The sequence below is a fragment of the Oculina patagonica genome, chromosome 8 (assembly GCF_052425735.1).
Source record: "Oculina patagonica isolate OP01 chromosome 8, crgOcupat, whole genome shotgun sequence".
In the NCBI taxonomy this organism is placed as follows: Eukaryota; Metazoa; Cnidaria; class Anthozoa; order Scleractinia; family Oculinidae; genus Oculina; species Oculina patagonica.
Genome location: NC_135765.1, coordinates 20,008,944 through 20,023,508, shown reverse-complemented (window position 1 = coordinate 20,023,508; position 14,565 = coordinate 20,008,944). Strand labels below are relative to the sequence as shown.

General features: G+C 40.1%; 1 protein-coding gene across 1 annotated transcript; it reads left to right on the top strand.

Moving 5' to 3' along the window:
• Positions 1 to 1,075: 1,075 nt before the first annotated feature.
• Positions 1,076 to 14,459, top strand: LOC144662967 (tRNA (cytidine(32)/guanosine(34)-2'-O)-methyltransferase-like). The gene is made up of 4 exons (XM_078523895.1): positions 1,076 to 1,099; positions 4,493 to 4,821; positions 7,669 to 8,051; positions 11,294 to 14,459. Exons 2-4 carry the CDS (start codon positions 4,525 to 4,527, stop codon positions 11,547 to 11,549), a joined length of 936 nt encoding a protein of 311 aa, XP_078380021.1. The 5' UTR covers positions 1,076 to 1,099; positions 4,493 to 4,524; the 3' UTR covers positions 11,550 to 14,459.
• Positions 14,460 to 14,565: the final 106 nt, after the last annotated feature.

Genomic DNA, 14,565 nt, shown 5'->3' with positions numbered 1-14,565 from the left:
CATGCGCTGCATTAACGAATGCTGTTCTCGTAAACGCCGCAGCACGAATACCGGACTCGCACATGCCGTACCTGTAGTGATGATTACCGCCCTCCCACACCCCCCAGTTACGAACACTGGTCTCACACGCTCCGTAGTGATCAACGCCGCACTGATAAACGCTGCAGCTACGAACACTCGCACGCGCCGCTGTGACGAGTGACAGCCGGCGGCTGCTTATTGCTACAATCAGGATCACTCAAAGACTTCACCAGACAGTCCGGCAGCGTGTCTGGCCGCCGTGGCTGCTGTCGTCGCCTCGGAATACCATTAAAGTTGTTATCAAGTACGCCCGCCTCTGTCGCCGATTCTACTTGCGTTTCCGTTGCGCGCTCTCGCTCCGCGGGAAATGCAAGTCCCGGGCACCAGGTCCTACCCCCTTTGTGCTGCTTGGAGCCTTCCTCTCCTTCGGTTCGTCAGTTTGGAGTCGGTTTCCATAGCAACCGTCCAAGCACCTACCTCTCAGTCGGGTCCCCGCCTTCGCTTCGGGGGCTACTCCGCTGGTGCCTCGTCCCTTTGCATTCCCGGCCAAACCCCGCTCGCTGCGTAGCGTAACAGACATTAATTGGAGTCAAGCTTTGATTGGCATAAGTTAATGGCGTGTAGCGTAACCTCAACCTGGCGCAGCCTCGCCCTCGCGCACCACGTCTTTCGCGCGCTGTCGTTTCGCTGACGCGTATATTCGCAGTTTGCTCCCTCGCTGCAAGTAGTTAGTTTTCCGTCTCCCACCCTCCCATATAGACCCCCTTTTCCTGTGTCCTTTCTCCACTGGCTTCGGCCAGTGTGACTTATGCAAAGGGCCTCGCTGTGGAGTCGGTTTCCATAGCAACCGTCCAAGCACCTACCTCTCAGTCGGGTCCCCGCCTTCGCTTCGGGGGCTACTCCGCTGGTGCCTCGTCCCTTTGCATTCCCGGCCAAACCCCGCTCGCTGCGTAGCGTAACAGACATTAATCGCATCGCTCCTGGTTCGCATCATGAAAAGATATGCTTTGAGGGAGACCGCTGACAAATAGCTGAATCGTTCAGGACATTGTAAGCGGTTTTATACCACGTACGACACCTCCAGCCTCGTCCCCAGGCCATACCGCGCTATGCGAGTGAGCGGAGGAGGACTGGAACCGAGCGCGATAGCGCGAGGCCTGGCACAAAATGGCAAAAAAGTCCCAGTTTAGCGAGAAAAAGTCCCAGATATAGCTCGACGAAAATATACGTTTTTCTGCGAGGAAAAGAAAATATTTCTGGTTCATGAGGAAACTGCATCTCTTGTGAACATTTGTGGACTATTTTAGATGGCGGAGACGAACTGTAATGCCGTTTTTTTCCTGCCTTGCAGAATGGTATTGGTCGTATTTAATAGAGTTAAGAAAATTATTCTGTTATCATTATTTTCGTTCACTACTCGTAGTGATACATGGGTTTACATGTATCTAGAAGTTCTTTGTGGTACGCAAATTACGTTCGCCAGGTACTAGTAACTGTGTTAGTTTTATTTAAACCTGAAAGGCGTCGATCTCAATGTTTATAGAGCTAGGGTCGGTATTTTCGACCTTTGTTGTTTACAAATTTATGTGCGAAAACAAAGAAACAATTCAGCTTACTTGAGAGAAGAGGGCTAATCCCCCGATGCATGTATTAAAGCTTGTCATTGATTACCTGTAATTTTTTATTTAGCTTTTTAGAGAAAGAAAAAAAAATAATCTAACTCTCGTAAACCAAAACTTTATTTGATCTTGATGTAGCCTGTCTTTTTCTTGTATACTCTGGCTCATTTCATTAGCAGGAGATGTTAATCCAAATCCTGGGCCATGTTCAGGTTATATATAACAAGTATGCTTCAACCATTTTCGTCAATTCAATGAGCTTATTAAATAAAAATTACAGCTGGTCATGACTTATTGCAGATTCCAAGTGTGAATTGATAACATTTCCATTGATTGATTGACCACTAAATAGCCAACAGTTCTTGTCAGCCCAAAAGGTGTGGAAATTTATTTCAATTTCCCTCAGTTGCAGAGTTAGCATTTCAACTGAAGTTTATATATTTTGCTGCCAATTTTCGTGTAGTTTTGACAAATTTACCTGCTGAGATGTTCAAAAAGAAACAGAAGTGCACTGCTTTCCCCTTTAGACAAGGTACATACTGCATCATTGTAGACATAGCTCGTTTAACAAAGTATGATTCTTCTGCTATTCTCTCTGACATTTACTTGCAAAGAAACACATAAACACAATATATATATACTGTGTTTATATGTTTATTTGGAAATAAATTAAAATATCAAAATATATAATGTTTAAATATTGTTTGAACCGCTCCAGAAAAGCTGGTTACTGGGGCTTTTGGACCAGTTTCTTTTTAATTTGTGAGCCCCATTCTGCATTTTTGATAGCCCAAAAATATTTGTATTTTTCCTCACATGGGTACACTGGCTATTTTTCCCATTCCTTAAACTACCACCTTTTTAACTCCTACTTGCAGAGATATTAAACTGAGCTTGACTGACACACACACACATAAACACAGTACAGTATACAAAAGTATTTACATGTATTCAACTCTTGCAATATATACTAAAACTAGTAGTTATTGGAATTTAGGGGAGTGCATTTGGTAGGGTGGGGTGATTTGGGGAGGAGGCAGGGAAAGCTGGAGGCAGTGGAAAGTGTTATATTATGTTTTCATATTCTCTTGATATTTGAGGTCTGCCCATAGAAAATGTATGACATTGCCAGCTGATGAAACCTGATCTGCTTGTACCAACCCATCTTTCTAAAGCATAAGAGAAGAATAAAGCCTTTTGATTGATTGTGCCAAGCTAAGTGGCTAAAGGTCTTTAATGAATCCAAATAGAGTACATTGTATATCTAGAAGATACTCTGGATAATGTTTGTATAGTAACAATAGTAACAATATAAATATAACATTAACTAACAGTAACAAACGACTTTTAAACTGAAATGAAGCCATTCTAAACATTTTGATACCAGTCCATTCGGAACAGTTTTTTGTTTCCTTACAATCATAATCTTGTCAATGCTTAGTGGCCGAAGGGAATTTGGTATGTTATAGAGTCTCACAAGTCTGAAGTTCACAAGAGAGAAGTTGAATCTGTTAAGCAGCTGAGTTGACACATTACAACTCGGTATCGTCACCAACAGTAGGCGAATTGCAGCGTTTGTTTCCCAGAAAACAAACCACTACACAGCTTTCTAATTTTCTGATAAGTAGCTTTATGCACCAGTCAAAGTAAACCCCGACCCCCCCCACCCCGGGATATAGGTGGGGATTGGTTCTGAATAGCGTACAAAAAGTGACAAATGCCCCACCATGTGGAGAAACATTTTGTGGAAAATTGCAGTAAATGCCCCACCCCCTGGGGCAACTAAAGATGTTGCTTTATATAAATTTTCCTTTGCAAAATTTCACAAAGCAGCAGAATTCACAATTTAATATGCCAGTTTGCTGTGAGCTTGAGAGCACTATTCACAATAATATTGTTACAGTTATGATAGCCTAGGGCAGCCATCTTGGATTGCACATGCAGTAATATACCCAGAGATCTTTGCAAGAACAATGGCCGCCATCTTGGATTGCCCAGAGATCTTTGCAGGAAGAATGGCCGCCATCTTGGATTTACGTGTGCACGATTCAAACGAATCCCCTACCAATGCCCCACATTCCTGCGGACAGGAACCACAAAACGCGCGAATCCCCCACCTACTTGGGACTCAAAGAGCTGCCAATAAGGTAATAAATCCCCACCAAAGCCCCACATATCCCGGGGTGGGGGGGGTCGGGGTTTACTTTGACTGGTGCATTAGTCATATATTTCGCTACTGATACTTCGAATAAATAGTTACAACTTCACTTACCTTGGATAAAACTGCGAAAAATATTCGAAAAAAGCGAAGGCAAAGGAACAAACAAAGCACACACGAAAGCACAGTTGAAAGTACTGATGGATATCAGCTTTGAGCCTTTTATCTTTTCACCGCTGTTGTTGTTGTGTTATCTAGAAGCAAAAATACTCATCATACAACTTTCCACGAACGACCACTATTCTATCTCCGTTCACCAAGACACCAACAGAGAAATCGATCGATAGAGACAGCTCCCATCGCCAGTTACAGTTAGTGGAACATATTCTTTAAGCTCTTTAGATGGTACAATTTGCTGCGCATAAAAATCGACATTTAATTTTTCTACCTTAAATAAAAAATCTCCAATTACTTCACGAGTTTGCTGGCAGACATGGATGAAGGAATCCCAGCCTAATTCTGACGCGTTTTTAAGTTCTTCAAGAAGTTGACTGAAGTTCAATCGTTGGACAGGCTCCGCCATATTGGATTTGCCGTTTATTGCCAGGCGTCCTAGGCGAACTTCCCCGACAAGCTTGGCGGGTGACGTCACATCCAAATTCGCCGGGGACGACTGGGGACGAGGCTGCGACACCTCTATTCACTTGATGTGACTGACTGGAGAAGATGGGACGGTCTTCTAAGGATAAAAGGGATATTTATTACAGGCTTGCAAAGGAAGATGGTTGGAGAGCTAGAAGTGCATTTAAACTACTGCAACTAAACGATGACTTTGATTTGTTTAATGGTGTTAACCGTGTGGTAGATTTGTGCGCGGCACCCGGGAGTTGGAGTCAAGTATTGAGCAGAAAATTAATTGAAGAACGTCCAGAGAACAAAGACAGAGTCAAGATTGTAGCGGTGGATTTACAAGCCATGGCTCCTCTCCCTGGAGTCATTCAAATACAGGGTGACATCACTAAAGTAAGAATTGTCTTATTAGAAGACAAAGCAATGATATGTATTTTCTATCACTGGCCATCGATATCAGGACGTAACACATCAATCGATCATCGGAAACCAAATCGATAAATCGATATTGCCTGATAGATCGATTGAACAAATTAATCGATCAAAATCGATAATCACAGAAGTTAGAGCGCTATACTAGAAAACCGGGCCACAGGGCACACAGAGTCAAGTTTGTCCGCACTTCAAAATTTCTACCGTGCAAAACGACCTTCTAGGGGAGGGTTCATAATTTATGTTAAGGGGGAGGCCTAGGGCGATGTCGATTTTGGATTTTTTCCTTTGCATTTTTTGAAAACCTCCCTATTTTTTGGTGTGTTTTTTCCTGCCTCTCCCCTCATTGCATAACCCACTACCGTGGACAAAATACCATGACCTCCCCTCAGTGTTGGACATGTGTCGTTTTGGTTGCCCACCAAGTACATACCTACCTACCTACCTACCTACCTACCTACCTACCTACCTACCTACCTACCTACCTACCTACCTACCTACCTACCTACCTACCTACCTACCTACCTACCTACCTACCTACATACATACATACATACATACATTTAATTGCGCTCCCTCTTTTTCTTTTTGTTGCCCATTAGAACTTATAACAAAAAATTAAATTTGCAAGAAATGCTCAACTCTATTTTATAAACTTGCCTTCTTGTTTTGGTGTTCCTACAGTAATTTATTGGGTGATTAATCAGTCATAGAGCACATCATACATAGGGTAAGATTTTAGAAAGTCCGTTTCCCAAATGGTTTGGTATTTTCTCTCTTGCTTGCCTTTGTTTTATTGTTCGGGATTTCTTGGTAGAGAATTCGTCCAGGTTTGTTTTCTTAGCTTCTTTAACCTCTTCAACTCCTCTTCCTTCTTCCCTTTCATTGTCCTTTCACTTTTTCCTTGAAAAACCAAATTGAAATATACTCGTTTTGGCTTGTTTTCACGCATCAATTGATCGCTGACCTCTGTGAAAATCCCAAGCATATATTTGGCCACTTGGAAACTGTGTGGGTGATGAAACATGGCGGCCACGATTTTCTGCACAGTGTTTCAGTGTTTCGTTCTTGTTTCATTGTACCTAATGTATATACTAATATGTATTTTTTTCAATCTAAGAGTATGAAAATATCCAGAGGTAGGTACCGATATTAACACAAGAAATAAACTGTCAGCAAAGAGTTTTCAATTTGCTTTCTTTTTCACTGGAGGTGAAAAGGTAAAAAGTTATTTATTCTCATCAAACCTCTGCATTATAAATGACTATGTAATATCATCCAACAAGTCATCCATGGGCTTTTTCAGTGCCAACAATAATAAAATTGTGGGTCCCTGTTTATGGAATTTTTAAGGCCCCCCTTATACCTTGTTTTATTTTGGAAGACATTTTTGATAGCCACCCCTAAAACCTAACAGGAAAAAATCATGCCCCTGCTCTACATAAATTAAGAACTCTCCTGAAGCAAACTTGTAAGCGATACTATCTGTTTACAGATCGTACCGGCCTAACCCTCATGCCACATCCGCAGACAGCAATGTTTGTGAGTGTTACCCGAGACCAGCAGTAAGAAAGAGAGCACGGGACAAAAGCAATTTGAGTTTGAATTCCGATCCCTCGCTACTAGCTCAAAATCAAATGAAACAATCTCATTTTTAACATGTGGTTTAAGACTAATATTTTCTCCCCATATGCTTTAAGAAAATCTTCAAACACAACCCTCCAAGTTTATTTTTTTCCTTATTGGCCATTTGGCCACCGACTGCTCAAGTTTTGTCGCCAGTGAAAAATTTCAGTCCCTAAATTTAGTTCACCCTTTATAAAATCCTTCTTCTCAATTTCGGTCGCCAATCTGGTGACTTCAATTCCAATCAACTCCCCAGCTCTAAAATTTAAGTTGCCATGGCAACAAAAATGGTCTTAACTTGGAGGGTTGAAACAAGTCGTTTAAGCTGTATTTTGGGGGTGATTTTTAGGCAGTTAAAAATTCGTTTTCGTGCAATGTGGACTGGGGGGTACTGGTGGCGAAAATGCGTCACGAGACATGTGATGTTCTTAAAATAGCTTCCATAGTGTCTTTCACAATAACTTAATTACCACTTTGAAAAAAAACTTGTTTTCCACTTTCAATTCTTCTGTTCGCATTGATTCTCGTCTGGCAAATTGCACTTTTCCTGGAGAGTACCCCTCGGTACTATTAATCTTTTGAATGTGACCACTGGTCAAAAGATCAGCTGTTGTTTAGAATTTCGGATTAGTAATGGCTGATTTCATCTGTCACAGCATGGATCTACACATAACTTCCGTTTCGGCCATTATAAAGGTCGTTTTGCACGGTAAAAATGTTGAAGTGCGGACAAACTTGACTCCTCTGTGCCCTGTGAACAGGCCACTTACTTGCATCTCTTTGAATTTAAATGGTTTCAAGTATTGGAAATTTCAAATGTGTAAGTCCCATCCCAATGTAGTCGCCAATGTTGGGCTCATGTTGGGTCCCTCTTTGTCAGTGGTAAATGTGTGTTGAAACATTGTATAGCAATGCAACTTTTTTCCGCATTGTTTTTTCCCCTTCATTTTGTTGGTAACTCACCCAGAACTTCCACTTGGCCATAGACCACAAGCAGTTTCTCTCTTTGCTTTAAAATCCATGGAACAAATGTAAAAATAGTGAGCGATCAAGCGTGAGGTTTGATCATCGAGCACGAGGTTTGATTGGCAAGCTGCATTGAAGCTGTAAGCCACAAGTAGCATGTGCACCAGACCCAAATAAAGTTGTTAATTGTTGTTTTTATTTTATATATTTTTGTAGTTATCAACTGCTCATCAAATCATCAGCCATTTTGAAGGAGAAGAAGCTGATTTGGTGATTTGTGATGGTGCCCCAGATGTTACTGGCCTACATGATATCGATGAATATGTCCAGGGGCAACTCTTGCTTGCAGCACTTAATATCACCACACATGTACTAAAACGTGGAGGAAACTTTGTTGCCAAAATTTTTCGCGGAAAAGATGTTGACACTTTGTATGGTCAGCTCAAGGTTTTTTTTCCTACTGTGACCATATGTAAGCCAAGAAGCAGTCGCAGTTCAAGCATTGAATCTTTTGTTGTTTGTCAGAATTACTCTCCACCAACTGGATATGTGCCAACTATGTGCAACCCTCTTCTTATTGATCCAAGCCAGTTCAAAGGGTGGGTACTTGTGAACATGTATATTATCCAGGCATAACTAATCGATGATCAATGACATCAATTGGTAATCAATGAGTAATGGATGGGTAATCAGTTGATTAGTCATTGATTATTGGTGATGATCAATGAGTAATCGATGAGTAATCGAAGCCCAAAAATTTTGTGGCCTATCGATTACTCATCGATGACATCGATTACTCATTGATGTAATTGATTACCTATTGATGTTATTGATTACTCATCGATGACCCATCGATTACTCATCAACTATCATACTGCACACAAATGACACATTCCTTGCTTTCTTGTACCATTTTTGTGATTTTTTTCTCTATGTTAGTCATATTTTGCTTTATAACTGGCATTCTTGTTGACGAAATTACGCCCTCACAAAAGGTCAAATAACCTTCCAGCATATCAAGACGTGAAGGGCTAAGCACAAATACAGATGATATTTCAATATTTCACTTTACCCAACTCTTTATTTAATAACAAAACAATTGAACAGGAAAACCAACCAGTCTGGAAATGAAACTAACAAGTACGAAGACAAGAATCGACTACGTGGTTATAGATTTTGGTCGGTGGATGTTTGTCAGCAAAGTAAAACTTGTTCGGCTTAGGGAGACAGCCATCATAAGCACTTACATTACGCACAGGAAAAGCTGCAAGCACTTTTACTTTCTGTACTTTTTTCACGTGTTACCATGATATTGTTAGATTGTTATAGCGTGTTATACTTTTACAAGTTCCGGTTTTCAACCACGAGACTATATCGATGAGTAATCAATGCAATCAATGACTAATCGATGCAATCGATGACTGATCGATGCAATCGATGACTAATCGATGAAAAAATTTTTTGTGGCCTATCGATTAGTCATCGATTACTCATTGATCATCGGCAATAATCAATGACTAATCAACTGATTACCCATCGATTACTCATTGATTACTCATTGATTTCATTGATGTCATTGAGGTCATCGATTAGTTATGCCTGGATTTATTTTTTTGATGAAATCCAGCCAAATAAGTGTTACCCATTCCTCCTGTGGACATGAGGTTATAAAATGTTCCAAGTGTCATTGTTAGTTCAGCAGCCTGTGACTAATTAAGTGTGGCCAAACAAAAGTGGATACAAAAAATTCTGAATAGATTTGCAAGAAAATCAACTTTTGTTTGAAATCAAAAGGATATCACTGTCAAGGATATCATCTGTCACATGGAACCAGTAAAACTTTAGGCCTAAGTTAGTGTAAACATAAAGGCTGTGTTTCAAACAAAAGGAACATCCCAAGGCTAAAAACTGATATGACAATCCTTGTTTAGCATGTAGGAATAATAACAAATGATGTGTTATTTTTTTGATAACATATTGACATAATTTAACATATATTATACATGTAAATAACAGAAGAAAAAAAATGTCAATAGTGCACAGGGTAAAGGGTAAGTGATGTAATAGACCATTTGCATTATGACGTAAATGCGCAAAGACTTCTGGTAGTTGTAGTTATGTTCGCGGGAAATTTTGAATCGTCAGACCAAGAAAATCGTGATGGAGATAAAGAAAATTACCCTCGCCGAAGAAGACGTCCCTGTTGCTTCATTTAAAGGGCAAAAAGCAAGCTCTCAGTATAAAACCAAGTCCGTTAAAATGAAAAAAGTTATGCAAGATATCGTTTTATTTGCTTGGTTGCGTTTTGTAGTGAAGTTTCAAATTCCACCAGTGGAGTCTCATGTCGCGCGGTTATTTATTTAAGTTCCTAAAACTTTTGCTTGCAAGGTAATATGTATATTTTTCATTTTCGAAAAATTTACGAAGACGCAATATTTTACCTTTTCTAAACATGGGGAAGTACATGATGTCTACACTCGTTAAAATCTTTGAGGCTCATCGTTCGAGTCTCACAAGTAATCACACATCAACAAAATTATGTAAATAAAATTGTATTGCCAGCACGGCCCTCGCTCGTATTGAAACCACAACTCCTAATCGACGAGTCAGATGAGTTGACATTTCCTGTACAAAAAACAAGAAAGCTTCTTTGTTAAAGAATATTGCAACTACAGTTCTAATTTGACGAAAAAAAGAAATACAATTTTAAGATAAAAACAAATAATCTGTACTGTCACCTGCAAAGGGAAGTTTTGATTGATCAGCTTGAAAATCCTTTATGATTGACCCTTCATGATTCATCGATGAAGCTCGATCGAAAGGGGAAAATTATTTGACTCGTTTCTCTGTCTCACTGTAAAAATAAATTAAACTGACCGTTCCGCCAAGCAATCATGATATATGGTAAATTTTCTAAGCTTTTCAGTCAAGAATTAATACACCTGCGATCGATGGAAGCGATCGTTTGTTGAACGTCTGAAAATAGATGATGAACAAAGTCAATGGCTTGCCTTCCTTTCACTTGATTCCACACAAATTTAGTCATATCCTAGACTCGCCCTTTCAAGCAATCTGTTTCCAGTGCGCGATTTTTTGAAGCTGTGATTTTAGGCTAAAATTATTTACGAAGAGAAGTTGTCGGCCTCGATGAATGAAATTCTACCAAGTCAACTCCGCCACACAACGTACATAACTTACTTCATCACGAACAACATTTGCCAGTCAATTTTCATTCCAAAGCTATCATCCTGTTTTCTATATTTTTGACAGGTAACTGAAATATAAATGTATAAGCAAATTTCGAAGCGACAAGAGCGTAAACTTTAGCAGTTGAGCTTCAAATAAATGTCATAGCTATAGATGTCCACCTTCCCGCTTGGCTGCCCTTAGCCAATCACAAGCCAGAAATGGGTTTTTCCCGCGAACTTAACTACAACTACCAGAAGTCTTTGCGCTTTTACGTCATAATGCAAATTCACTTTTTGGTAAGTGACATGTAAAGGCAGTTTGTTTCTTTTAACTGCTGGGGGAATACTTTTTTGCTAATCCTCCGAATTAACTAATCAGCATGCACATTATAAAAAGCACTATTCACTTTTGTGGCATATACTAAAAATAATTAAATGAATGCAATCAGTATTGATGTGCACCAACGAAATATTAGTTAGGACAATGCAACTTGCCAAATAGCCAGTTAGCAACCTGGGGTACACTCAATTCCCAGTAATTGTCCTCATTCAGAAACCTGCAGGAGGGTCAGTAATGATGTAGTCCCATCTCCTAAGCACCAGACTTTTGATTCAATTTATATCACTGAACTATTTCTCTTTTCAATTTGCAGTCTTGAAGGAGTAAACAGGATTGTTGTACCCTTTATGGCTTGTGGTGACCTAAGTGGTTATGACGCAGACCAAACACACCCCCTCACAACTTCTAGTAGAGATAAGGAATATCAGTCACTGTCTCCCACTCAGGAACCAATAAATCCACCATATAAAACTGCCTGTCTTCTAAAAAAAACAAACGGTTTGGCTTCAACTGAAAGCATAGGACAAGAATTTAATAGTGCGGTTTGTGAATCAAATGTTTCAAGCTAAAATTTCTTGTAGCATCATTTTTGTATTGTTTAAAATTCAGTCAGTTGATTCAGAATTGATTAAGTTGAAAAAGGGAGAACCTTTTTTTTGCCTTCTCTGGTAAGACTATGGAAAGCAATAAATTGTACTGTAGAAAGTGAGAAAAACATTAGTGCAGTCATAATTTCGTGTGTTGAGGATTACAGACAACTGGTATAACCAGTGTTATAATCCAACAAATATTTTTGCTCACATGCAGTTAAAAAGTGCCTATTGACACAATATGCCCCAACTAAAACTGGGAAATATCCAAGTGATATTCCACAGTTAACAAACTTTGTGATATTTTATGTTCGTGTGTTCAGTTTAGCCTGAGTAAATTGTTAAATTGAATAGAACTAAACATTTTGAACAGACCAACAATATTTTAAACACCAACAAAATTAATATCATAAAAAATGTTGTGGGTAATCATCGTGGCAGAGTACAATAATAATAAAGTATTTTCCGTTTGTCTCACGACGTAGTGTCACTTGTGATGTAGATCGCAACGTTTCGACTGCACACTGCTAGTCTTCATCAGGCCATAAGGTCGACTGGTCTGGTGTAACCTTATAGTTGGTTGGTTTTCAACAGCTGTGATTGGTGCATTTCTATCCTCGCTGTTCCGATGTGCTGTTGTTCCCTCAGGGGTCAGCTGTCGTTCAGTTCTCCTGGTGTTGTGTTTTTTGATCGTGGGCATCCATGCTTCGGGAATTTCAATTCCACTATCCCTGTTGATATGTTAGGGTGAATTCTTATCTGAATTGCCTCTTTGACCCTGCGTGTGTACCAGTGTGGTTCACGATCAATAAACTTTACCTCATTCCAAAGCGGGTAGTGTCCGGTGTTGTGGGTGTGCTCTGAAACGGCGGAGGTCTAGATACAGGCGAGTCGGATGTCCCGGTCGTGTTCTTTGATCCTGTCTTACATAGGGCTTTCAGTCTCGCCGATATAAACTTTGCTGCACTCACAGGAAATTCTGTAAACAACGCCATCCTGCTTAGTCGGATCAACGGCGTCTTTCGGCCGTACTAGATTAATGTAGTACCGACTTGAAAACAGCACGTACGCCTTGTTGTTGTAGGCAGCGTTTAAGTTGTTCGGAAAGACCTTTGACATAGGGTAGAACCGCAGTAGATTTAAACTCGGTAGTAGGCTCAGCACTGGCGCTCGGCTTTCTGGTCTTGGTGATCTTCTGCAAGAAAGAAAAAGGATAACCATTAGAAACAATAACAGATGACAGATGTTTTTTCTCCTTAGATATAACAGAGATAGTGGTGACAGATAGATGACAGATGTTTTTTCTCCTTGGATATAACAGGGATAGTGGAATTGAAATTCCCGAAGCATGGATGCCCACGATAAAAAAACACAACACCAGGAGAACTGAACGACAGCGGACCCCTGAGGGAACAACAGCACATCGGAACAGCGAGGATCGAAATGCACCAATCACAGCTGTTGAAAACCAACCAATCACAGCGCAGCAGCGTGCTTTATAAGGTTACACCAGACCAGTCGATGAAGACTAGCAGTGTGCAGTTGAAACATTGTGATCTACATCACAAGTGACACTATGTCGTGAGACAAACCGAAAATACTTTATTATTACCAACAGAATTATTTTAACATTTGAAGGCTTTGAGAGAAGGTTTTCCAAATTGAGTGACCTTGTGTAAAAATATTTGAAGGAAAACAAAAACAATAGCCTCAATTTGGCTTCATAAATATGCAGGGTTATCTGTTCGCACTCATTTTCTTTTTTTGTTTTCCGAGAGGGAAGCATGAGGAAAATTGTGAGCTTATAATACTGTGAGATACCGGTAATGTCCATGCTTGTAAGGACAAATATCCATGCTTTTTTTGAAGCCAAATTAAGTGGATTGTTTAATATACATTTTTTATATATACAGTTTTTAGTATAGTAGATTCCAAAACAGATTCCAATGTCATTGGAAAGTCTCAGTAAATAGTTTTTGGCCAGTCCAAGTGAGGTTAACTCTATCTCTGATTAACAAATGCAAAATCCACCAATTTTCACATTTTTTAAAAATAATAATTTTGTGTGTTAACTACCAAACATCACATGTCAAACAGCCGGACAGCGGCAAGCGTGAAAGGAACCCCTGAGCAGTAAGGAGTTTTATTAATCTGCAAACCAGAAAGCCATGTGAGCCACGGTGTTAGCCATGCGAGCCACGGTGCGAGCCATGTGAGCCATGCGAGCCACGCGAGCCACTCAATAAAGGCTGCTTTTTACGTCTGTTACGCTGCACTGACCAAGAAATCCAAATTTTTAAAGTTTAATGCTATAAGGCAAAGCATAGAATATATCACTGCATATATAGAATATATAGAATAAGAATAAGCATAGAATATATCACAGTGTTGCCCCAACCAGCAAATATAACCACAAGCAAACTGGGGTGGAACTAACCGCAAGCAAACCAGGGTGGAACTAACTGCAAGCAAACCAGGGTTGAACTACCGCGCAAGCAAACCAGGGTGAATCTAACTGCAAGCAAACTGGAGTGGAGCCAACCGCAAGCAAAAAGGGGCAGAACTAACCACAAGCGAAATGAAATGGAGCTGACTGAAAGCAAACCTGATAATCCAGCCCATAATTTCAACTCGAAAATTTAATTTGACATCCAAGACCAATAAAAAAAGAGGTTTGTAAAGCGAGGAGAGCTGGAATTTTTTATAATTTTATTAGTCATGGCTCACATGGTGGCTCGCTGGCTTGCAGATTCTGCAGACCCAGCAGTAAGCATGGAGGAGGGACAAGCCTGCAAAAATAATTAATAGCTTATACATGAATTGAGTATCTAGCACTGGAAAAGAAAGATTTAATACATTGATGCCATAAAGATTGCACATTTTCACTGATTTACAGTCATTTGTTTATTTTTTCCAAAAAAATATCCCGCAAAGGGGGCGTCACAAGCACTCCAGGACCCCCCCCCCTTCCCTTTGCCACAGCCACCCTTAGCTT